We start from the raw sequence: 25516 nt of genomic DNA on the forward strand, positions 1-25516 counted from the left end.
GATCTAACTTCTGTCTGAATAGAAATCAAGAATATCAGTTATTAACATTGCTAATGTATTAAACGGAATCGGTATGAATGACCACCGAACGAGAGCAGACAGAACAGCGCAGATCCTGACGAAGGTAAGTAAAGTACCTAAGCCCCCCCTTAACCCTCCTTTAGGGGTGCCTAACCCTAACCTCCCCCCAGTGCCTAACCCTAACTTCCCCCCAGGGGTGCCTAAACCTAACCCACCACCCTCCCCGCACCCTAAACCTAACCCTCCCGAGGGGGTGTCTAAGCCAAACCTCCCCCCTGGGGATGCCTAACCCTAACTCCCCCTTCCCCTAGCTTAACCCTAACCCTCCCTGGGGGGGGCTGACCCTAAGTCCCCCGGGGTTCCCTATACCTAACCCCCCCCCATCCCCGGCTACATGGATACTTACCCCCGGCGTTGGACGATCGGTCTGGCGTCCTGTCGGGGTCCCGGCGTCAGGATTAACATAGGCGTCGGTATTTTGATGCCTATGTTAGATCCCTTGCCGGGACTACACTGTTGGGATTGTGACCATGACTGCATCCCGTATTAAACGAGTTTGATTTATACAAAAAATAATAATCATTTGTAAGAGTAAACTCCACACAGCACAGCTCTTAAACACATCTGTTGATATATCAAACCTTGGAGAGAGATAAAGTGGAGAGAAATAAAGTACCAACCATTCAGCTCCTGTTTTTCAAACACAGCCTGTAACATGCAAGTTAGGAGCTGATTGGTTGGTACTTTATCTCTCTCCAAGGTTTGATACATCTCACCCAAAGTCTTTGTATTACATCATCTAAACATTAATACATCAGGCTAAGCAATATAACAATTATTTTTACTTATTAATGTATATGTTGTCACTTAACCTGTGATACTGGCCAGTCAGTTGTTGTTACTGTAAAACATGCAATAATTTATACAGTGAAAATACCTCAAATTGCAAAAAGTTATGTGTGTTGGTATACAGTATGTTCAGAAGTGTGCTATATGCTTAGACTCAGACAGGGCCGTAGCTAGGGTAGTGCGGCCGGTGCCATCGCACAGGGCACCACAGGGCAGGGGGCACTGTTTGGGCCTGTCAAATTTCTGTTTATTATCATTCTTGCCTGTAGCTTCCTCTTATTTCATCCCCAGCATCTCCTGGCCTCTCCTATCTCTTCCCTGGCCCTTCCCCCTGAAGCCATGGCCCTTTTTTGGGTGCATTATGTCCCTTTGAAAAATGAGGGGGGGCGCCAATGCTCTTTCTGGCACAGGGCACCAAAAAGTCTAGTTACAGCTCTGGACTCAGGGATATACATACTGTGAATATGTACAGGTATCCATCATGGATCAATTTTTTTTAGCATCTATGCTTTTTTTGCATAATAATACTCCAATATGATAATATTCACTGTTGTGTAGAATAATGCAACAGCTCAGTTACAACTAACCCTCAGCAAAGTTATAATGTACATGTCTATACTTTCAGAGGAAAACATATACTCTACATTCATATAGTTCTTTGGTTTCCTCCATGTACCTCATTCCTATTTGCACCATTACACCTCATTTTCAGTGCGTCTTCAAAGCCGTGCAGTTACGAATGGAGCGGGATGGTTTGCAGCCAGTAACTGAGCAGTGCCCTGAGGGCCTGATTTATCATGGATCGCTATTGCGATAGCGTACGCAGACGGACGATTGCTGCATACTGCGCATGCACCGCGCATGCACGGCGGCAGCACTGCGATCACGCAGACCGCAGAAAGCCATCGCAGAGTGAGTGACAGGTAGTCAGCGTTTGGGGTGGTGACGGGGGAGTGGTCGGGGAAACCCAGGCGTGCCTGTCCGTTTGAACGCTGTTGCATGGCCGTGCATAAATTAGCTACTGCGACAGCATACGCCGCTTGTGTACTCACTACGTGCGACGAGGTTAGAAATTTCACAGTAAGGTCAGGGCTGCTGCAATTCTGCTTGAGGGGCCGATGTTACTGATGTATACGCTGGACTGCAAGGTATTACGGATGTGACATAGCGGTAGTGGGCATCCCTATGCTGGCTGTGCGATGGCTTTCCGATTGCATTCATTAGCATATTTTCACAGCAGCTCTGCCTGCGTCATCGCAATAACGATCTGTAATGAATCAGGACCTGTATTCTCAACAGTCCTTTATTACTCATGTTACAGAGAAAAGCTATATTACTGTAGCTCTTCTGGAAGTGCTGCTTATAACTGATTTATTTTTCATTTCTAGCTCTCAATTAATAATCAAAAGATTAACAAAGAAAATGTTGTTATTATGGTGATGCCTTGTGGGTGAAATACAGCGCTTTGGAAAGCCAAGGACTTGCTGCCTTCCTGGTAATGTAACACATATTTATTACAGTCAATCTGTACTACAATGTCTAACAAGATCTGAAAACTCAGTGTTTAAATAACAGTTGCAAATACAGTGTATCTATTTAAAGGAAATACTGTTTGTTAACAAAGCACTACATATTCTGTTGTAGCATCAGTTTACATGTTAAATCACTGTGTGTTTAGTAATATTTTGTATTGTTGTTTGTATGTTGATAATTCTTTTGTGTTTTGCTCTGGGTGTATTTCTAAGAAAATATGATCTATTCGCCTAAGGAAAACTCATGTGCAGCAGATTTTATCACGGTGTTCCTTAGTTGTCTTAGTACCTCTTATTATATTAATACATATGTAGCCTTTTTGGTTTGACCTGCAAGTTCTTATTTTATGAAGTATAGTACAGACTTGGCTCAAATAATTGTAATCCACCAGGACGAATACAATCGTAGACCAGCTGGAAAAGGAGGCATTTCTCATTTTGTCTACAGCATTATATTTTTTCATATAAAATGTTGAATATCTGGCACCAGAGTGCTTTGGCTGAAACAAACACGTTGTATGCTTCTCAAACGAGTGCTGCATGTTCTCAACCGGCTGCTCTTATTCTCTCAGCACTTGCCGTTCAGTGGACATTGACTTTCTAGGGCTGTAATGTTCCCACTAGTACATTGGTTAGATGTTTACTTCTGAACTACTTAGAAACATCTGGTTCTAAGTTGAATAACAAGTCATCGTTCCCTCTTCGAATTTCAAGTAGTAGAGAGGATTCATGCATCACAGCCTCCTGCAAATCGCTGGAAGTCATCAGTGGTCGGCCGTTCACCTTAACAATGATGTCACCGTCCATGATTCCACCTCTGCAAATGCATGAAAGAGACATAATCATTCAGAGCCAATACAGTGAGTGCTGGCAGCTTGATGATGTCACAGGATGTTTCTCAGGACCTCACTGAGCATGCTCCTGCCTGTACATTGTGATGGTTACTCTCTCATTAATAATAGTCAGGAATATTCACACAGTAGTGGCCCAGAAGATGGCTACTTTCATGCAAACCATGTAAAAAGTTGAATATAGATATCGAGCAGTGTATTTCATACATACCAAATTTTGATAAGGACATCATTAATTGTCAGTAATAAATGACACTTCAGTCCTTACCTGTGAGAGGGGGAGTTAGGCACAACTTCATGAACATATATTCCACTGTTAACATCGGGAAAGTCTGGATTGTTCACCTTCAGTTCGTCAACAAGTCTAGAACCAAAGATTAGTTGAGTATTATTATCATTCTATTTTTGTTCTATATCTATCCAAAAAATTACTGCAGTGCTGTTAGTGTAATGGGATGCAATGGATAACTTGTATACATTTCTTTTTTTATATAAGTTAAGAGTCCTTAAACAAAAGCCTCTACAATCTAAAGAAGTAGTATTCACCTATTAATCACTATTAATGACACACAAGTTATAATACCCTTATCTATTCACTAACAGGTGACATCTGTCTCTGAACCTTTTGGAAAAGGGAATTTATTTGTTCACACCAGAGTACAAATCACTCTCACCATGGTTAGGTGTAACATCAGTGTACAAATCACTCTCATGATCATGTTTAGGTGTAACACCAGAGTACAAATCACTGTCACCACGGTTCTGTGTAACACCAGAGTACAAATCACTGTCACCATGGTTCTGTGTAACCACAGAGTACAAATCACTCTCACCATGGTTAGGTTAACACCAGTGTACAAATCACTCTCATGATCATGTTTAGGTGTAACACCAGAGTACAAATCACTGTCACCATGGTTCTGTGTAACACCAGAGTACAAATCACTATCACCATGGTTCTGTGTAACACCAGAGTACAAATCACTGTCACCACTGTTCTGTGTAACACCAGAGTACAAATCACTGTCACCACGGTTCTGTGTAAAACCAGAGTACAAATCACTGGCACCACGGTTCTGTGTAACACCAGAGTACAAATCACTGTCACCACGGTTCTGTGTAACACCAAAGTACAAATCACTGTCACCACGGTTCTGTGTAACACCAGAGAACAAATCACTGTCACCACGGTACTGTGTAACACCAGAGAACAAATCACTGTCACCACGGTTCTGTGTAACACCCGAGTACAAATCACTGCCACCACGGTTCTGTGTAACACCCAAGTACAAATCACTGTCACCACGGTTCTGTGTAACACCCGAGTACAAATCACTGGCATCATGGTTAGGTGTAACACTAGTGTACAAATCACTCTCATGATCATGGTTAGGTGTAACACCAGAGTACAAATCACTCTCGCCATGGTTAGGTGTAACACCAGAGTACAAATCACTCTCGCCATGGTTAGGTGTAACACCAGAGTACAAATCACTGGCACCATAGTTCTGTGTAACACCAGAGTACAAATCACTGGCACCATGGTTAGGTGTAACACCAGAGTACAAATCACTGGCACCATGGTTAGGTGTAACACCAGAGTACAAATCACTGGCATCATGGTTAGGTGTAACACTAGTGTACAAATCACTCTCATGATCATGGTTAGGTGTAACACCAGAGTACAAATCACTCTTGCCATGGTTAGGTGTAACACCCGAGTACAAATCACTGTCACCACGGTTCTGTGTAACACCCGAGTACAAATCACTGTCACCACGGTTCTGTGTAACATCCGAGTACAAATCACTGTCACCACGGTTCTGTGTAACACCAGAGTACAACTCACTGTCACCACGGTTCTGTGTAACACCAGAGTACAACTCACTGTCACCACGGTTCTGTGTAACACCAGAGTACAAATCACTGTCACCACGGTTCTGTGAAACACCAGAGTACAAATCACTGTCACCACGGTTCTGTGTAACACCAGAGTACAAATCACTGGCACCACGGTTCTGTGTAACACCAGAGTACAAATCACTGGCACCACGGTTCTGTGTAACACCAGAGTACAAATCACTGGCACCACGGCTCTGTGTAACACCAGAGTACAAATCACTGTCACCACGGTTCTGTGTAACACCAGAGTACAAATCACTGGCACCACGGTTCTGTGTAACACCAGAGTACAAATCACTGGCACCATGGTTAGGTGTAACACCAGAGTACAAATCACTGGCATCATGGTTAGGTGTAACACTAGTGTACAAATCACTGGCACCACGGTTAGGTGTAACACTAGTGTACAAATCACTCTTGCCATGGTTAGGTGTAACACGAGAGTACAAATCACTCTCGCCATGGTTAGGTATAACACGAGAGTACAAATCACTCTCGCCATGGTTAGGTGTAACACCAGAGTACAAATCACTCTCGCCATGGTTAGGTGTAACAGCAGAGTACAAATCACTGGCACCATGGTTCTGTGTAACACCAGAGTACAAATCACTGGCACCATGGTTAGGTGTAACACCAGAGTACAAATCACTGGCAACATGGTTAGGTGTAACACCAGAGTACAAATCACTGGCATCATGGTTAGGTGTAACACTAGTGTACAAATCACTCTCATGATCATGGTTAGGTGTAACACCAGAGTACAAATCACTCTCGCCATGGTTAGGTGTAACACCAGAGTACAAATCACTCTCGCCATGGTTAGGTGTAACACCAGAGTACAAATCACTGGCACCATAGTTCTGTGTAACACCAGAGTACAAATCACTGGCACCATGGTTAGGTGTAACACCAGAGTACAAATCACTGGCACCATGGTTAGGTGTAACACCAGAGTACAAATCACTGGCATCATGGTTAGGTGTAACACTAGTGTACAAATCACTCTCATGATCATGGTTAGGTGTAACACCAGAGTACAAATCACTCTTGCCATGGTTAGGTGTAACACCCGAGTACAAATCACTGTCACCACGGTTCTGTGTAACACCCGAGTACAAATCACTGTCACCACGGTTCTGTGTAACATCCGAGTACAAATCACTGTCACCACGGTTCTGTGTAACACCAGAGTACAACTCACTGTCACCACGGTTCTGTGTAACACCAGAGTACAACTCACTGTCACCACGGTTCTGTGTAACACCAGAGTACAAATCACTGTCACCACGGTTCTGTGAAACACCAGAGTACAAATCACTGTCACCACGGTTCTGTGTAACACCAGAGTACAAATCACTGGCACCACGGTTCTGTGTAACACCAGAGTACAAATCACTGGCACCACGGTTCTGTGTAACACCAGAGTACAAATCACTGGCACCACGGCTCTGTGTAACACCAGAGTACAAATCACTGTCACCACGGTTCTGTGTAACACCAGAGTACAAATCACTGGCACCACGGTTCTGTGTAACACCAGAGTACAAATCACTGGCACCATGGTTAGGTGTAACACCAGAGTACAAATCACTGGCATCATGGTTAGGTGTAACACTAGTGTACAAATCACTGGCACCACGGTTAGGTGTAACACTAGTGTACAAATCACTCTTGCCATGGTTAGGTGTAACACGAGAGTACAAATCACTCTCGCCATGGTTAGGTGTAACACGAGAGTACAAATCACTCTCGCCATGGTTAGGTGTAACACCAGAGTACAAATCACTCTCGCCATGGTTAGGTGTAACAGCAGAGTACAAATCACTGGCACCATGGTTCTGTGTAACACCAGAGTACAAATTACTGGCACCATGGTTAGGTGTAACACCAGAGTACAAATCACTGGCAACATGGTTAGGTGTAACACCAGAGTACAAATCACTGGCATCATGGTTAGGTGTAACACTAGTGTACAAATCACTCTCATGATCATGGTTAGGTGTAACACCAGAGTACAAATCACTCTTGCCATGGTTAGGTGTAACACCAGAGTACAAATCACTCTCGCCATGGTTAGGTGTAACACCAGAGTACAAATCACTCTCGCCATGGTTAGGTGTAACACCAGAGTACAAATCACTGGCACCATGGTTCTGTGTAACACCAGAGTACAAATCACTGGCACCATGGTTAGGTGTAACACCAGAGTACAAATCACTGGCATCATGGTTAGGTGTAACACTAGTGTACAAATCACTCTCATGATCATGGTTAGGTGTAACACCAGAGTACAAATCACTCTTGCCATGGTTAGGTGTAACACCAGAGTACAAATCACTCTCGCCATGGTTAGGTGTAACACCAGAGTACAAATCACTCTCGCCATGGTTAGGTGTAACACCAGAGTACAAATCACTGGCACCATGGTTCTGTGTAACACCAGAGTACAAATCACTGGCACCATGGTTAATATAACACCAGAGTACAAATCACTGGCACCATGGTTAGGTGTAACACCAGAGTACAAATCACTGTCACCATGGTTAGGTGTAACACCAGAGTTCAAATCACTCTTGCCATGGTTAGGTGTAACACCAGAGTACAAATCACTCTCGCCATGGTTAGGTGTAACACCAGAGTACAAATCACTCTCGCCATGGTTAGGTGTAACAGCAGAGTACAAATCACTGGCACCATGGTTCTGTGTAACACCAGAGTACAAATCACTGGCATCATGGTTAGGTGTAACACCAGAGTACAAATCACTGGCACCATGGTTAGGTGTAACACCAGAGTACAAATCACTGGCATCATGGTTAGGTGTAACACTAGTGTACAAATCACTCTCATGATCATGGTTAGGTGTAACACCAGAGTACAAATCACTCTTGCCATGGTTAGGTGTAACACCAGAGTACAAATCACTCTCGCCATGGTTAGGTGTAACACCAGAGTACAAATCACTCTCGCCATGGTTAGGTGTAACACCAGAGTACAAATCACTGGCACCATGGTTCTGTGTAACACCAGAGTACAAATCACTGGCACCATGGTTAGGTGTAACACCAGAGTACAAAACACTGGCACCATGGTTAGGTGTAACACCAGAGTACAAATCACTGGCACCATGGTTAGGTGTAACACCAGAGTACAAATCACTGGCATCATGGTTAGGTGTAACACTAGTGTACAAATCACTCTCATGATCATGGTTAGGTGTAACACCAGAGTACAAATCACTCTTGCCATGGTTAGGTGTAACACCAGAGTACAAATCACTCTCGCCATGGTTAGGTGTAACACCAGAGTACAAATCACTGGCATCATGGTTAGGTGTAACACTAGTGTACAAATCACTCTCATGATCATGGTTAGGTGTAACACCAGAGTACAAATCACTCTCGCCATGGTTAGGTGTAACACCAGAGTACAAATCACTGGCACCATGGTTAGGTGTAACACCAGAGTACAAATCCCTTTCACCATGATTTGCCAGCGGTGCATGCTCGGAAGCCACCTCACTGTATTTTTTTATAGCAAGCTCTGTCCCTGCATGTGATATTTGATATATCCTTTTGATGTATTCAAATATCGAATTGCTATATTGGGTGAATTTATCACAGCCAATTCCCATCTGAGATACATTGTAGTCCAGTAAGAAAGAAAATGAAGCTGATAAATTGACCATTTGGAGAGTAGTCGGATACATTGTAGTACAATGACCCTGTTGATTTAGATACAATTTACTTAACCTGTTTAATATTTAAAATGTATATATTGCTGGTTTTTGTTTTAAATACCAGGTACTTTATTCTCTGATTTTGTGTAATTGCCAACTATTGTATTTTCTATATATATTATAATTGTTAGGATACGAATTTTGTAAACTTTTTATTTGCTCCTTTCTGAATAAAAATAAGTTAAAAAAAAAAAAAGATGAAGCTGACAAAGATGAAGCTGACAACAACCATGTGAAGAGTTGTCAGATACATTGTAGTACTGTAAGCTGATGCTGACAACTGGACCATGTGAAGAGTTGTCAGATACAATGTAGTACAGTAAGCTGATGCTGACAACTGGACCATGTGAAGAGTTGTCAGATACACTGTTGTACAGTAAGCATATGGAGTGTTGTCACATATTTTAAAGTACGCATGCAGATACACCCGCAGTCACACACAGAACATAGGCATGTCGCATATAATTTAAATCAGCAGAAGCTGCTTGTGCGACGCATTTAACAGTAAAAAGTCGCATGAAAGACGCTTGGCGATACCGAGTTGTGCAGCAGTCACAAGTTATGTTTAACGAGACTTGTAGCGCATGGAGGTAAGATATATGTGGACACATCCATACATTGTAGTACGGTAAGCTGAAGCTGACAACTGAACCATGGGGAGAATTGTCAGATACATTGTAGTACAGTAAGCTGGGGCTGACAACTGAATAATGGAGAGAGTTGTCAGATACAATGTAGTACAGTAAGCTGGGGCTGACAACTGAACCATGGGGAGAGTTGTCAGATACATTGTAAGTACGGTAAGCTGAAGCTGACAACTGAACCATGGGGAGAATTGTCAGATACATTGTAGTACAGTAAGCTGGGGCTGACAACTGAGCCATGGGGAGAGTTGTCAGATACAATGTAGTACAGTAAGCTGGGGCTGACAACTGAACCATGCGGAGAGTTGTCAGATACAATGTAGTACAGTAAGCTGGGGCTGACAACTGAACCATGGGAAGAGTTGTCAGATACATTGTAGTACAGTAACCTGGGGCTGAAAACTGAACCATTGGGAGAACTGTAATATACATTGTGGAGAGTTGTAACCAGAAGCAATACAGGTTGAGTCTCCCATATCCAAAATGCTTGGGACCAGGGGTATTTTGGATAATGGAATATTCCGTATTTTGGAATATTTGCATATCATAATGAGATATCTTGGGAATGGGACCCAAATATACACACAGAATTAATTTGTGTGTTATATACACCTTATACACACAGCCTGCAGGTAATTTTATACAATATTTTTAATAATTTTGTGGCTCAAACAAAGTTTGTGTACACACATGAAATTCATTTATGTTTCATATACACCTTATGCACAAAGCCTGAAGGTAATTTTATACAATATGTTTAATAATTTGTGCCTTAGACATAGTTTGTGTACATTGAACCATCAAAAATCAAAGGTTTCATTATCTCGGTCATGCCAAAATTATTCCGTATGTCGGAATATTCCGTATTTCGGAATATTTGGATATGAGAGACTCAACCTGTACAATTTTAGCATTTAACTTACTGAATACAATGATTCATTTTACAAATATTTTCAAAGATTCAAAATGTGTCTTATGTTAATGTGGTAAAGCTTCCAAATTACTTATTGGTTACAATAATTATAGCATTTTTAAACCGTTTGGTTGGAATCTTCCCATTTCCTGCTGTGACAGAACTTGCTGTGTCAGCGTGGCGTGATCATTTATTTAGTCTATTTAAACAGATCTAGATATAAAGGTTACTTGTTACAGTGTATATGGCACGAGAGAGCTGCAACACAAAAGCGGTTTATTTTTGTTTCAGGACAAGTTAAGCCTTTGAGTGCGTACACAGGCTCCGGCCAGAAAGTCTTTTCAAACACTACAACGAACACGTCTCTGCGGCAAATAGCGAAAACTTTTTTGGCATGGACAACTTACGTAGGTGTGATTGTCAGCATCTTTATCCCGATGAAACGCTTTTTCCCATCTGAGAAAACAAGTAATGGCAACATTTTTAGAAACATTAGTTTAAAGTGCCTTATAATGAATTCAAGATAATATAGTTGACATTTTTGGAAGGTCAGATTCCTATCCTCCGATGCAGCCATTACAATCATGGTTATAAAGTTATAAGCATCACTGAGGGTAAGCTACACAGGGAACTTTGGACGTGTATAAAGCAAAGACACAGGTTGGATAATAAAGTATATAAACTTCAAATCTTTGTGTTATTGTAGAGTACACAGTGCTATTTAATACAGTCAAATGTCCTTGTTTACATTGTACTTCATCCTGAAGTAGTACTGAGCATTATATAAGCTATACAGGGGCGGATTGTGATGGAAAACCAGCCCGGGAAATTGAAAGAAGCAGCCCTAATGGGGGCGGGGTCTATTGAGGGGGTGGGGTCTGTCGAGGTGGAGTGGTGCGCTGAGTGGTACTGTATGTCTAGGGGGCCCGGGGGTAGGGTGGATTATATATATTTATAAAATCCTGTGTTGACCGGCACGCCTAATAGCTTTTGCTGGTGGTACAGTATGTAGTATATATGTGTGTATATATATATATATATATATATATATATATGTGTGTATATATATTTGGAAACACAGATCCGGCACTCACCATACCAGCAACACAACGGGCCCGGGTGCCAGAAACAAAGTATGAATAATTCCAAGCAGGGGGTGGCACTCCAGGTCTTGTACAGAAATATTTCTTGGGTATGTGCATATATATATATATATATATATATATATATATATATATATATATACACAGTATATTAATATGTATGTATATATGCATATGTATATATAATATACATATATATACAGAATATTAATATGTATGTATATACAGTATATGTATATATGCATTTATATATATACATACAGTATATTAAAATGTATGTATATATATGTATACATGCTTATGTATATATAATATATATTATATATACATATGCATATATATACATACATATTTATATACTGTGTATATATAATATACATGTTATATAGGTCACATATGTATATATAATTTTCTTTATTATTCAGTTGCTGCCTACCTGCTGCTGCAGCACACAATAATAACTGCAATCATGGCCAGTTCGCTGGGCGCCAGCAGCCTGGCACAGTGCCGCAAGGCACAAGTTGCATTGCATCTGCTGCCTGCTCACGGTGTGGTGTGACATCTGTGGGAGGTTGGAGGCGGGCCGCGGAGGGGCTGGAGGCGGAGCAAAGGCTCGGTCTGCCATTTGTTTTAAATTAAACTTCTTCAAGGTCTGCCGTACACTTTCATTGCACATAAGCTGTGCAGCTGGTCGATCATGATCGCGGTAGCGGATCGACGCGGGGAGGGGCAGTTTAAGTTAGTGAAGGGTGGGCTCTCGGCAGCTGAAGCTCCGATCACGGCGGCACAAGCCCGGGGAGGGGGGTCAGTTAGGGAAGGGTAGGCTGAGCGGCCGCCGGCCACCAAAGGCAGCGGCCCAGCGGGAACTGGCCCGGTGTCCCGGCGGCCCAATCCGCCCCTGAAGCTATATATATATCAGAGTGTTCTAGCAGAGGCCCCTTACTCTCTGGCAGAGCAGTAGGCTCCGCCTTTGTGTCAGAGTCTACTGCACATGTGCAGGTCTCCGGGAACATGGCGGCCATGCCATCTTCCTAGTGATTTCTGCTCTTCTGCAGTGCCAGCCGATGCCAGACTTTGGAGAGGGAAGTGAGATTATGGATGCAGGGTGTGCATTGTGGTTTACACTGCACACCCTGCACCCTGCATTATAGATACACCAATGACTTCTAGATAAAAGAATAAATATAGACTAAAAAGAACCTAATAATTATAATAAAGGCCGATAACACTCCAAGTATGCATGCTATTATTAACCTGGTACACCGCACTGTAAGCATGCACCGTCTTTTTACCTTTAAACTTTTTGCCCTGTGATTCGGTCATGAACTTCGTAATACGGTCAGAGGGAATTGCAAAAGAAATCCCAGCCGTCACTTTCAGAGTATTAATTCCTATAACTTCTCCATCCTGTAGGGAGAAAGTAGATAGAAAAAAGATCAGATCTGCAAAACACAAAAGTCTGTTTGTTAATTTCATTATGTTCACTCTTGTAAATACAGATCATTGACTTCTGTCTCTATGCCATGTGCACTCACATAGTACTCAGTGTCCCTGCATCATGTACCTATATCTAAAGAAGAAATCTTGTGCTATTTACAACAGTGTAAATTTGCATATTACCTTCAATCTGCCCTGATCAGAACAGCTGCAACATCTCGTGGGTCCCGGTTCTAGTGTCTAAATACTATATATAAATGTATGTATAGGTCTTTTTCAGGGATAAAATCATATTAGCAAAAAGTGAGTCCTTTTCATGATCAATGGAATGGGGATATAGACGAGGACAATGTAAAAACTGAAGGCTGCAGATGTACTTCAAGGTCCATTCTTCAACCTGGGCAACGCCGGGTATCCCAGGGAGTAGACTATAAACTCTGCAAAATATGTGCGTACATTCTGCGGCATTCTGCTGGAAAATTACACCTCTGCAGAATGGTCCAGGAAACTCCATTCTTGGGAAATTTTACTGCAACTGACCAATATCTACATTTAGGCCCAATCATCATAGTGACCACTAATGCATCTCCTGGGCGCTGACCTCAGGAGCAGCCTGCACCAGTCACTGGAGTACATGGTTTCTTTAGCTCCAGGTAAGTTACAATCTTTAGAAACAGGATTCTAAATACTTCACTCACTTTCAACAACCATGACCTATAATATCAGATTGCTCACAGTCCTCAGAGCTTATCCCATCAGATTGCTCAGGACCCACCATATCAGATTGCTCACAGTCCTCAGGACCCACCATATCAGATTGCTCACAGTCCTCGAGGATCCACAATATCAGATTGCTCACAGTCCTCAAGGACCCACCATATCAGATTGCTCACAGTCTTCGAGGACCCACCATATCAGATTGCTCACAGTCCTCAGGACCCACCATATCAGATTGCTCACAGTCCTCAGGACCCACCATAACAGATTGCTCACAGTCCTCAGGACCCACCATATCAGATTGCTCACAGTCTTCGAGGATCCACAATCAGGGCCGGCTCTAGGGGTGTTCGACCAGTGTGGTTGCACAGGGGCGCCACCCGTAGAGGGCGCACCCCTCCCCAGCAGTGCTGTCCCGCTGTTCCACCCATGGGCCGAAGTGGCCCGCGGGTGGTCAAATCGGGAGGCTGGGGACCCTCACCGCCGCAGCATGCGCGCGGCAACCATTCACTGATGGGAGAGGGCTGGGGGAAGCCCAGCCAGTGACGGAGTGCTGGGCTTTTCCCCCAGCCTGACGTTACTTGGAGGCTTGCCATGCGGGCATGCCTCCAAATAACGTCACATAGGGGGCGTGGCCTATGGTAATTAGGCCACGCCGTAAGAGGGTGCCTTCTCAAGGGCCGGCACAAGGTTCTCCGACCCCTGGAGCCAGCCCTGTCCACAATAGTAGATTGCTCACAGTCCTCAAGGACCCACCATATCAGATTGCTCACAGTCCTCGAGGACCCACCATATCAGATTACAATGTCAACATTGTGAACATGTCGACATCATAACTGATAACTGTCAACACTGTACTGCTGACCACATCCCTCATATTTCACTACTGTTTGTTTTGATAGATATTAGATAGATAGATAGATAGATAGATAGATAGATAGATAGAAGATAGATTGATTGATTGATTGATAGATTGATTTTTAAAACAAACTGACAAGCAAAACAAAATAAAAATACTTACTAAATTTACTAAAGGACCTCCAGAATTTCCATACTAGAAAAAAAAGCAAAAAGATGCTTTAAATGGCAGATTACTTATAGTATTGTAATATTAAAACACAACTGCCGCTCAAGTTCTGGCACTGTACAAATGTTTGGTGTAAAGCTCCATATAGCTGAAATCCTTTACTCTACATGGAAATGTAATTTCCTAGTGATCTTAAGTGGAAATGATCATTCTGTAAGAAGTGACCATAGATAAAGGGATGAAGCAATAGACCTCATCAGGTGAGACTAATTGTAGTGTTGTAGAGACACACTGCACACACTCGTTTCCCATAAAGTAATACTGAAATAATTTTTACATATATTAGTGTAACACGGTAACTATATCACACTCCATTGTAAAGGGGAAGTCCACTGTCAGATATCTGACCCATCACCCACGATCCAGGCTCCCTTCTTCCACTCCACAGAAGGGCACAACCACAACCAACCGGATACCGGACGATTGGTCGACACATTCTGAAAGTCAACAGTCAAAAGGTCGACATAGTCATTAGGTCGACTCTGATTCTGTAGACATGTATTTAGGTTTACAGGGTTAAATGGTCAACACATTCAACAGGTCGACATGTAACATGTCGACACTAAAATGTCAACACATGGTTTTTCATGAGTTAGGCTTAGGGGTTAGGTTTAGAGCTAACCTAAACTATAAAACGTGTTCTAATTTTAGTGTCGACCATTTAACTCTGTCGACCTAAATACATGTCTACAGAATGATGGTCGACCTAATGACCATGTGATCTATTGACTGTCAACATTCAGAACCAGTCAACCTTGTGGTGTCGATCTTTTTAATGTCGACCTTTTATAACACACCCCAAACATACTTTGCTATGAGTGTGCAGACCCTTTGATGTGTCTCCTTTAGAGCTCAATATAAGCACATTGGACCTCATTCACTTTCTGCAAGCGATCGCTCTGAATGAGGGCAGTCACTTACTTTTTTAAGTGCCGCCTTCTGGTCGATCGCTAGGCTGTGGGTTACCACCCACAGCTCTAGCGACCGACCAGGGTGATGGTCGCGATGGTCATCACCATCGAGACCATCGGGGCTTAAGACCAGACCATAAGGTTGGGTCTGGGCTCTCGTAAGCCCCAAGGAACTTCCTGCTCTGTCTGAGCAGGAAGTTCCCCACTGACACCATCAAGGATATCAGTGGGGCCGCCCCCAAATGGCAAGCGTTCCGACTGGAACGCCTCCGTTTGGCCGGGCACGCCCCCGGCCCGCCCAGCAAACGGGGCGAGCTGTCACTCAACATCGACAGCTCGCCCCGTCTGCTACGAGACCCTTAGCGACGGAGCGCCCGTCGCTAGCCGGGTCTCGCGCATGCGCACGACGGAGCCGGCTCCGTCGTGCGCATGCTCTGTGGGGACTATCGACCCGGTTGCGAGCGCATCGGCGCTTGCGACCGGGTCTGAATGAGACCCATTATTTAGTACTGCATTAGAGTCATGGGGGGAGATGTATCAATTCCTGAAGAGAGAAAAAGTGGAGTAGTTGCCCATATCAGCTTCTTCAGATGTGTCCACATACACTGTGGCTTCAATTGCACCAAATAGCCCCTCTCGGAGTGCCAGGTCCCGGACGACAGCCATGTTGGGTTGTGCTGGGCATCTGGCGCCTTGATACTAGGCGGATGAGGATGAGGGGGTTGAGTATGAAATACCGATGGCTTAAAAGCCGCCAGTTCAAATCCCGACCCTGGAAGCCCGACAGCATAAAATCCTGACGCCGGCTACTAAGTATAGTTAACCCTCCCCTCTCCCCCCCCTAACCCTCAGTTGGGGGTGCCTGACCATGAGACTCTGGGGGGGTGCCTAGACCTAAAGCAGCTAACCGCTTCCGACGCCCGGCTTACCTACGTTTGGTGTACCAGGCGTTGAAATTTCGGCGTGGGGCTAATGATAGGCATCGGTATTTAGACACCTATCTTTAGTACCATGTCGGGATTTCAGTGTCGGGATTCTGGCGGTCGTCATCCTGACTACATCCCTATGGGGACATGTCTATAGCTGTCATTTCAAACACTGATCCTAGATAACTGAAAGAAGCTGATTGGTTGCTTTGTGCAACTTCTCCACTTTATATCTCTCCAACGGTTGATACATGTCCCCCTCTTCCTCCTTATTTCATACATGGCGAGGCCAAGTAAGACAGCGGGGTAGTTGCCCTGCAGTGAACTTCTCCTCTAAATAATGTTTATATATTAATGAGTTCCCTCAGTAGTCAGTCAGTATGAGTAGATTCAGGGGCTGGCCGGCAACTTTTAGCCTGGGGGGCAAATGCATGCAGGCGGCCCTAGCAGAGGAGTAGTGTGTAGCCAGGGTGCCCAGAGCACGTGCGTGCTACGGCGTACCCCCCCCCCCCCTCCTCAAGTGTTCCAGGGAGGAGGCAGGTCCATATGGGATTGTAAAGTAAAAATAAAGATTAGGGGCAGCCCCCTGTAGTGGTGCCCATATGCAGTGCCTCCATGTGCCCCAGGAGAGGACCCCCTTATGCAGGCCTCCAGTAGTGCCCCCAGTAGTGATCCCCCCTATGCAGTGCCCCTTATACAGTGCCACCAGTAGTGGTCCCCCCTGTGCAGTGTCCCTTGTGCCCCCAGTAGTAAGCCCCTTATATAGTGCCCCCAGTAGTGGTCCCCCCTGTGCAGTGCCCCTTGTGCCCCCAGTAGTGGTACCCCCTATGCAGTGCCCCCAGTAGTGGTACCCCTATGCAGTGCCCCCAGTAGCAGTCCCCCCAATAGTGGTAGCCCTTATGCAGTGCCCCTTAAATAGTGGCCACAGTTGTAGTCTCCCCCCCTATGCAGTACCCCCAGTATTGCCCTTTATATAGAGCCACCAGCAGTGGTCCCCCGATGCAGTTCCCCCAGTGGTAGTCCCCTCCCCCCTATGCAGTGCCCCTAGTAGTAGTCCCCTCCCCCTATGCAGTGCCCCTAGTAGTAGTCCCCTCCCCTTGTAGTGCCCCTAGTAGTAGTCCCCCCCTTGTAGTGCCCCCAGTAGTAGTAGTGCCCCCAGTAGTAGTCCCCCACCCTTGTAGTGCCCCTAGTAGTAGTCCCCCCCTTGTAGTGCCCCCAGTAGTAGTAGTCCACCCCCTTGTAGTGACCCCAGTAGTAGTTCCCCACCCTTGTAGTGCCCCTAGTAGTAGTCCCCCCCTTGTAGTGCCCCCAGTAGTAGTAGTCCCCCCCTTGTAGTGCCCCCAGTAGTAGTCCCCCACCCTTGTAGTGCCCCCAGTAGTGATCTCCCCCTTGTAGTACCCCCAGTAGTGGTCTCCCCTTTTGTAGAGCCCCCAGTAGTGATCTCCCCCTTGTAGTGCCCCCCCAGTAGTAGTCCCCCACCCTTGTAGTGCCCCTAGTAGTAGTCCCCCCTTATAGTGCCCCCAGTAGTAGTAGTCCACCCCCTTGTAGTGACCCCAGTAGTAGTCCCCCACCCTTGTAGTGCCCCTAGTAGTAGTCCCCCCCCCTTGTAGTGCCCCCAGTAGTAGTAGTCCCCCCCTTGTAGTGCCCCCAGTAGTGATCTCCCCCTTGTAGTACCCCCAGTAGTGGTCTCCCCTTTTGTAGAGCCCCCAGTAGTGATCTCCCCCTTGTAGTGCCCCCAGTAGTAGTCCCCCACCCTTGTAGTGCCCCCAGTAGTGATCTCCCCCTTGTAGTACCCCCAGTAGTGGTCTCCCCCCTTGTAGTGGTTTCCCCCCCCCCCCAGTAGACACAAGTAAATCAAAAATAAAATAAACACTTACCTGAATCCCCGCTCCCGCCGCCGCCATCCGCTCCTCCGTCTGTCCTCCTGAGCCGGGCCGCTCTGCATTATGGGAGAGATGTCATGACGTCTCTCCCATTACCCACTGCAGGAGCCGGAAGATGGAGCGGCTCCGGCAGTGGGCGCAGCAGCAGCTAATGAGAATCTGACAGACTCAAAACAAACACACAGCTGCCGGCGCCGGCGGCTGTGTGTTTGTCAGTCACTGTCAGTCACTGTGTAGCGCAGACCAAACTTCATCCGGTGAGCGCTACATGCGCGGTGCAGGCAGCTGTATCACAGAGGCACAGACTGCCTGCGGCCCGCGGCCCGCATGGCACCCTGCCCCCCGGCCCAGCCCGCCTCTGAGTAGATTGCTCGTCTGTGTAATGTATGAAACTAATATATTTTGGGAGTACTGCTGTCGGCTATAATTCCCTAACCAATGTGCATAATAGATCCCAGTCATTTACTAGGCCTCCATCTTAATAACACGGCTCAGGCCTGTGTTTTAAAATGCTGCTATAAAGAGGAAACGCTGGGCTTGATTCAGAGCCGGACGCTCTGACCAGAGCGCTCGCTCTGAATCAGGGCCGGGCTACCTAAAATTGGAGCGGCCTCTTGGACGCTCGCATAGCTGTGGGTTACCACCCACAGCTTATGCGAGCGTCCATGATGATGGTCGCGATGGTCAAGACCATCGCGACCATCGGGCTTGCGACGAGACCCTGCGGTAGGGTCTCGTTGTCGCAAACCCTGGAGTGATTTTGGATCTTTAATCTGAGCAACCTTATACTCAGTGTGACTAGGCATGGCGATCTCATGGCATGACATGACATGTGATCAGGAACTCCACTGCTACACCATGGGCTGATTCAGAGCTGAACGCTCTGACCAGAGCGCTCGCTCTGAATCAGGGCCCTCCTCCATGAAAATGGAGCAGCCTCCTGGCCGCTCGTATAGCTGTGGGTGACCACCCACAGCTTATGCGAGCGGCCAAAAAGATGGTCGCGATGGTCTTGACCATCGCGACCATCGGACTTGCAACGGAGACCCTGCGGTAGGGTCTCCCTGCCACAAGCCCTGGAGTGATTTTGGCTCTATCAGAGTGATGTCAGTGGGGCCGGCTTCAGAAGGTAGGCGTTCCCATGGGAACGCCTCCATCTGGCAGGCACGCCCACCAAAGGGGGTGTGCTGTCAAACAACATCGACAGCACGCCCCCTTTGGTGCGAGACCCGGAGCGATGGAAAGCTCCCACCGTCGTGCGCATGCGCAGTGGGGAACATCGACCCACTTGCGAGCGTACTGATGCTCATGAGCGGGTCTGAATGACCCCCCATGTTCAGTACAGTGCAGGGGGCACATGCTGCCAGCGTGTCTGCCCCCTTTGTGACTCATTGGCTGTAGTGATGCAGTTTGTGCTACCCACCCCACATACACTGCTTCCACAATATTTTAGAAACAGGAAAACATTATCTGGATTAGGAAAAATAATAATAAAAACGAGTTTATATAACCAGAAATGGAGCAAGCTTACATTAATGATGGCGTCCGTCTGCACATAATCCATGTCAGAGTCTCGTAGCCCCAGTTCCTTTCCATCTCTCTGGGCTGTACTGACTATCCCAGTTGTCACCGTGTTCTGTAAGGCAAACGGGCTTCCAATGGCCACTACAAACTCTCCAGGTCTGAGATCTGCGGATTGTCCCAGTAGCAGCACTGGTAACTTTTTCTAAAACCAAATCAAACACAGTCACAGTACAGTGACATAGCGACAGTACAGTGTAATTACTCACAATGATAAAGAGTAATGAATAAAGGACAGTACAATGCCTTGTTATTATGTAAACATGTTTACATAAATGCTAAAGGTGCATACACACACACGATTTTTTTAACGATTATCGTTAACGAAATAGTTTATCGTTCAATCGTTGTAAAAATCGTTCACTTTCTGAGTTAAACCGATGAACGATCATCGTTCATGCGCGTTCACGTTTGTAGTTCAGTCAGTGTAGTTTTTTTGAACTACAAACGATTTTTGCATATTCCCTTACTGAAAATCGTTGAGTTGGTCAGTCTACCTGAACTACAAACTACAAACGTGAACGCGCATGAACGATAATCGTTCATCGTTTTAACAAAGAAAGTGAACGATTTTTTCAACGATTGAACGATAAACAATATCGTTATCGATAATCATTCAAAAAATCGTTGTGTGTGTATGCACCTTAACACATTGGGCTAGATATACTATTCAGTGGTTTGCCTGATTTAGCATTGATTCCTGTTGCCATTTTAAACTATCAGTCGAAGCGGCAGATCATCGGCAGTTTGGGCAATCTGTGCAATAGTACAGATGCCCCCAGTTACATTGTGGCTGATCGCGTCACAAACGTGCGCACGCATCGCACCATGCGATTCCCGGTGCCTGCATACACTATGGTACGCTATGGCGCGCAGGGGCGCGTGACTCCGTGCCAGCGGCAAGGATATAGCTTAGCATATCTGTAAATCTAGCCCATTGTCTACTGTGCGGCCTAACATGCTAAGAACCTCATTTGTACTCCATTTTAATAGTAACGGTTATCATAATTGTTTTGACTACCAGAATTCTTAGTGCTTAGAGTGTGCACCTCCATTTTTATTTTCATGCATGGCACTGCAAGTCTCAGCATGGTAGCACCACTTGTCATGTTTAAAATTGTGCAGTCCAGCCCCCCCCTCCCCTTTCCTCTGTATTTGTGTATATATTGTACACTTGAAGGTAGAGACTCCTTCTGTCTGGTGTTAGCACCCCTCCCACCTGTCCTTAGGTAATGTTACTTAGTACGGGTCCTTGCATTGCTGTCTACATATTAGAATGGGAACTAACATGGTGGTCCTGGATAAATGTATAATGTGTTAGTATTAGGGATGTTAGGGACCTATTTCATGGGGTTCACCTTGACGTGGTAGATGGGCAAGCATTTTTTGCCAAGCATGTGCTAAGAACCTCATTTATACTCCATGTTAGTTGTAGAGCTTATCATAATTGTTTTGACTATCAGTATTCTTAGTGCTTACAGTGTGCACCCGCAATTTAATTTTCCTACTTGGCTCTACGTTGCGGTATTAAGAAAAAAATATACTCAAATCACTAGCACACGCATGGGGGGTATCTGAGTACCCAGAAACCCCCCGACAGACTGGAGAGCAGGCAGCATCTTCTTAAGCCCTGCCCCCTCATGGCAAAATGCTGCGATTCGCGAGTCAATTACATTAGAATCGCATCATTTGGCTCCACCCTCTCCCAACTGACCAGCGAATTGTGGCATTTTGTTGCTAGGGGGAGGGGCCTAATGACATGGTGCCAGCCTGCCAGATCCCAACCTTATCAGGTCTACAACCCGCAGCTACTGCAAGGTAAGTGTGTGTGTAATGTGTGTGTGACATACAGTAGGTGTGTGTGTAAGGTATGTGTGACATATGTACGGTAAGTGTGTGTATATATATATATATATGTACGTACGTGTGTGTATGTATTGTATATATGTGTGTATGTGGAAACCCCACTGTAAAAATCCTGCGTTTGCCCCTGCTAATAATTATAATAAGTAGTAATTGATAGAATGGAGGGCTCTCCATCGCCACCTATGGGTCACTAGAGCAGATGTGATTTTTGTTTTTCCCCCTAAACATTGCGAGCAGTATTTCTTCTTTAGGCAAAGATTCCAGGCAGGAGACAAGGCACGAGCAGCAGAACGTCTATACTTACTTTAGGGTAAATCTTGATTGTTGCGATATCTGATTTCTTATCAATGTCTTTGATTGTTGCCTCATAGTTGTCCCCGTTATGAAGTTGCACCTTTAGGTGCTGGCGCCCGGAGACGGCGTTACTGCTTGACACCACATGAGCATTTGTCACAATTAAACCCAGGTCAGAGATGATGAAACCAGATCCACTCGACAAAGGAACATTGCGTCCAAACAATGGATGCCTGAGGACATTTAGGGTAAATACTGCAGGTTAGTTCATTATACATCACCAGCATATCTTCAATGTCAATGACTTTGCTAAATAGGAGATATTGGTCTAAAACACAAAAGTGTTTTTGAAACTAGGTCAATGTCCTCTCTTTCTATCCTATTGTATCTGTGTAGTACAAGCCATGATAATTATTTATTGATTGATTTTTCTATTGCGGTATACTCAGAATTTGTCCGGCGTAGTTTACCTACCCCTTAAGGCATACAATATATTTGGTGCCTGGGGAACAGGACAGTTAGATGTGTATCCATGAAATGCGTTGGGTGAGAATTTATCCACATACTGCAGGGACAGAACTAAAACTTTTTGCAGTGCGCATATAATGAGCTTTGTAAATGAGGTGTCTGAATGTGTTGGGTACGGGGTCCCGGCAGCAGCATCCCAACAGGATTAGGTAACTATCCTAACTCCTAACTCTCCCCCTAACCCGGAATCTGTATGATTTACCGCCGGCCGCATGGTTCTAATCCCGACAGCGGCAGCCCGACAGAGGACGAAATCCCGATCGTTCTTAAGGTAAGTATAAACTAACCTAATTCTACCCCCTAACCCTCCTTTAGGGGTGCCTAACCCTAACCTCCCACCAAGTGCCTTAACCTAACCCTCCCTTCCCCGCTGCCTAAACCTAACCCTCCCGGGGGGGTGCCTAACCTTAACCCCCCCAGGGGTGCTTAACCCTAACTACCCCTTCCCCTAGCCTAACCCTAACCTCCCGGGGGGGTGCCTATCACGCCTGGCGCCTGGCTTACATTCGATCGGTAAGCTGGGTGTTGGGCTCCCGGCGTAGGTCTAATGATAGGCATCGGGATTTCGATGCCTGTCATCTGTACCTTACCGGGATTAAGCAGTCAGGAAGCGAGCGGTCGGCAATGCGACCGCCGGCTTCCCGACAGCTTCCCCCTAACCCTAACCCACCTTTCCGGGAGCCTAATCCCATACCTCCCCCCACTGCTTAACCCTAGCCCCCTCCCCCCACTGCCTAAACCTAGGCCCCTCTGCCTGCAGCCTAACCCTAACCCTCCCCCTAGTGCCTAATCCTCCTCCTAACTGTAATACTTACCGTCGGGATGTCTGCAGTCAGGATTCTGGAGCTGGCATTCCGACTGCTTTCGGCATTCCCGGCTCCGGTATTCTGTCCGCCAGCATACCAAGCGCCGGGATGTCGACTGCATCCCATCTGAATACTTTCACAATAACTTTAAACATTCCAGCAGGTTAATTCACACTAAACGATGTGTGTACCCAGTGACAGCAGATGTGACAGCACAATATATCGGGCGTTCCATACACACTGCACGATCTGGTGTACAACCTCCCGATATATCATTCCCGGCCGCATCCAGAAGCATGGTGTTGGCCGCCGGATCTTCAGATTGGCCAGCACCGAAGATACGAGGAACGACGCACGAGAGGGCGCAATAGTGCGTACACTCTAGACGATGTGGACGATTTGTCGCTCCAATTCACCTCAAAATGACAAATCGTCCACTATATCGTCTAGTGTGTACCCAGATTTAGAAAAGTGTGTCAAAACTTCAATATGCTGTATCTAAAAATGAGATTGCCCATGTTAAAAAAAAAAAATTATCTGCCACAACATAGCTGAGAAATGTCGGCTCCGCAAACAATACACAATGTAAGATGACGCCGTTTGCTCACTCTTACTTCTTGTGCTAACGACAAGTCATTTCAGGACAGAATATGTATTGACATAGAATATGAATTATGGAACAGTACAGATTAAATTGCAGGCACTTAAGAATTTTTATGACTGTCTGAGACCACCATTTACTTTGGCAGAACCGCTTTCTCCAGAATAAAAATACTTTCTACTTCTCTATATTCAAACACTAGAAATTAAGCTATTAAGTGGCTTTACTTTCCCAATTGGTGATTTACAGAAAACCAGTCTCATTTTATTAAAGTCAGATAATCATTTCATGTCACCACTATGGTGCTGTTAGTCTTGGTAATTTCTATAATAACCCCATGAAAGCTTTTGAAGAAATGTTTAACTTTTCCAAATAGACGTTATAAGCGGATGTCTTGTCACTTTGCACCAGTGACCTACAGTGAGGTCAATGGCTGGGGAGGCACACATGGAGATGGGTCTGAGTGTTGGGAGCCTGTCTCACCCCCTACTCACTGTAACTCTCCACTCACTACAATAAACTTCGGTATCCATTGATTCTCCTGCCTGTAGCACTATTTCTTCTTTTGCTGCTGCTGACAGCTCACATGATGCATCGAAGGTGTCCATCGTTGCTCAAGGCACAGCCCCCATACTCTCAGCTCTTTCTGTGCAGCTTACTGACCATGGTGTTGCCCCGCCCCCAGCCCTGCAAGCAGTGTCTGACTATACAGAAGCGAGGCTGAGCTGTTGTTGCCTCATCTCTCATCTCCCTGCAGTCCCAGGGAGCTCCACAAAGTCGGTGAGTGTTAACTATAAAAAATGATTACAATAAACAAAGAAGATGTTTATAAGTTATATATCTCTTCTTTGTATTATTCTAATCAATTATATATCAAATCTCAGAAGTATGAGAGGGGAGGCTCTGCCTACCCTGACTGCACGTCCCTGCTTTGCACACAGGAGGCACTGTAGTGAACACACAGGTTTTAAATTGTTTGGACTTTGATGTAACATTTACTCAATTGCACAGTATGCATCTTACTATTTCTCTGCACACATACAGTATGTGCATTTTTAGGTTGTGTAGGTGCCTATGGAGTGTTGGGAGGAGCACTGCCCTCCTCCAGCATCTAGCAGTCACTAGGACCCAGCGCTACTCAGTCAGAAGGGGTCCTGCCTCTGACATGTGACACTATATCTGCGAGGCGTCTCGCGCAGCTTTACTCTCCAGTGTCCATGAGGACAGAACAGACTCTGTGGGGTCTATGTACTAAGCTTTGGATGTGAACGGAGATAAGGCACCAACCAATCGGCTCCTGTCATTTTTCAAACACAGCCTGTGTC

General features: G+C 45.4%; 1 protein-coding gene across 1 annotated transcript in view; it reads right to left on the reverse strand.

Annotated features, from left to right (window-relative positions):
• Positions 1-330: 330 nt before the first annotated feature.
• HTRA3 (HtrA serine peptidase 3) overlaps positions 331-25516 on the reverse strand; it is a 35509-nt gene continuing 10323 nt past the window's right edge. Inside the window, exons 3-9 of the mRNA XM_088461751.1 lie at positions 22267-22489; positions 20047-20241; positions 14730-14762; positions 12847-12961; positions 10859-10907; positions 3522-3617; positions 331-3219 (exon numbers count right to left, since the gene is read on the reverse strand). Coding sequence (XP_088317877.1) covers positions 3054-3219; positions 3522-3617; positions 10859-10907; positions 12847-12961; positions 14730-14762; positions 20047-20241; positions 22267-22489 — 877 coding nt within the window. The 3' untranslated portion in view covers positions 331-3053. The remainder of the gene's footprint in view (positions 3220-3521; positions 3618-10858; positions 10908-12846; positions 12962-14729; positions 14763-20046; positions 20242-22266; positions 22490-25516) is intronic.

Source organism: Taudactylus pleione, unplaced genomic scaffold (genome assembly GCF_031769625.1).
Source record: "Taudactylus pleione unplaced genomic scaffold, aTauple2 ptg001091l, whole genome shotgun sequence".
Classification (NCBI taxonomy): domain Eukaryota; kingdom Metazoa; phylum Chordata; class Amphibia; order Anura; family Myobatrachidae; genus Taudactylus; species Taudactylus pleione.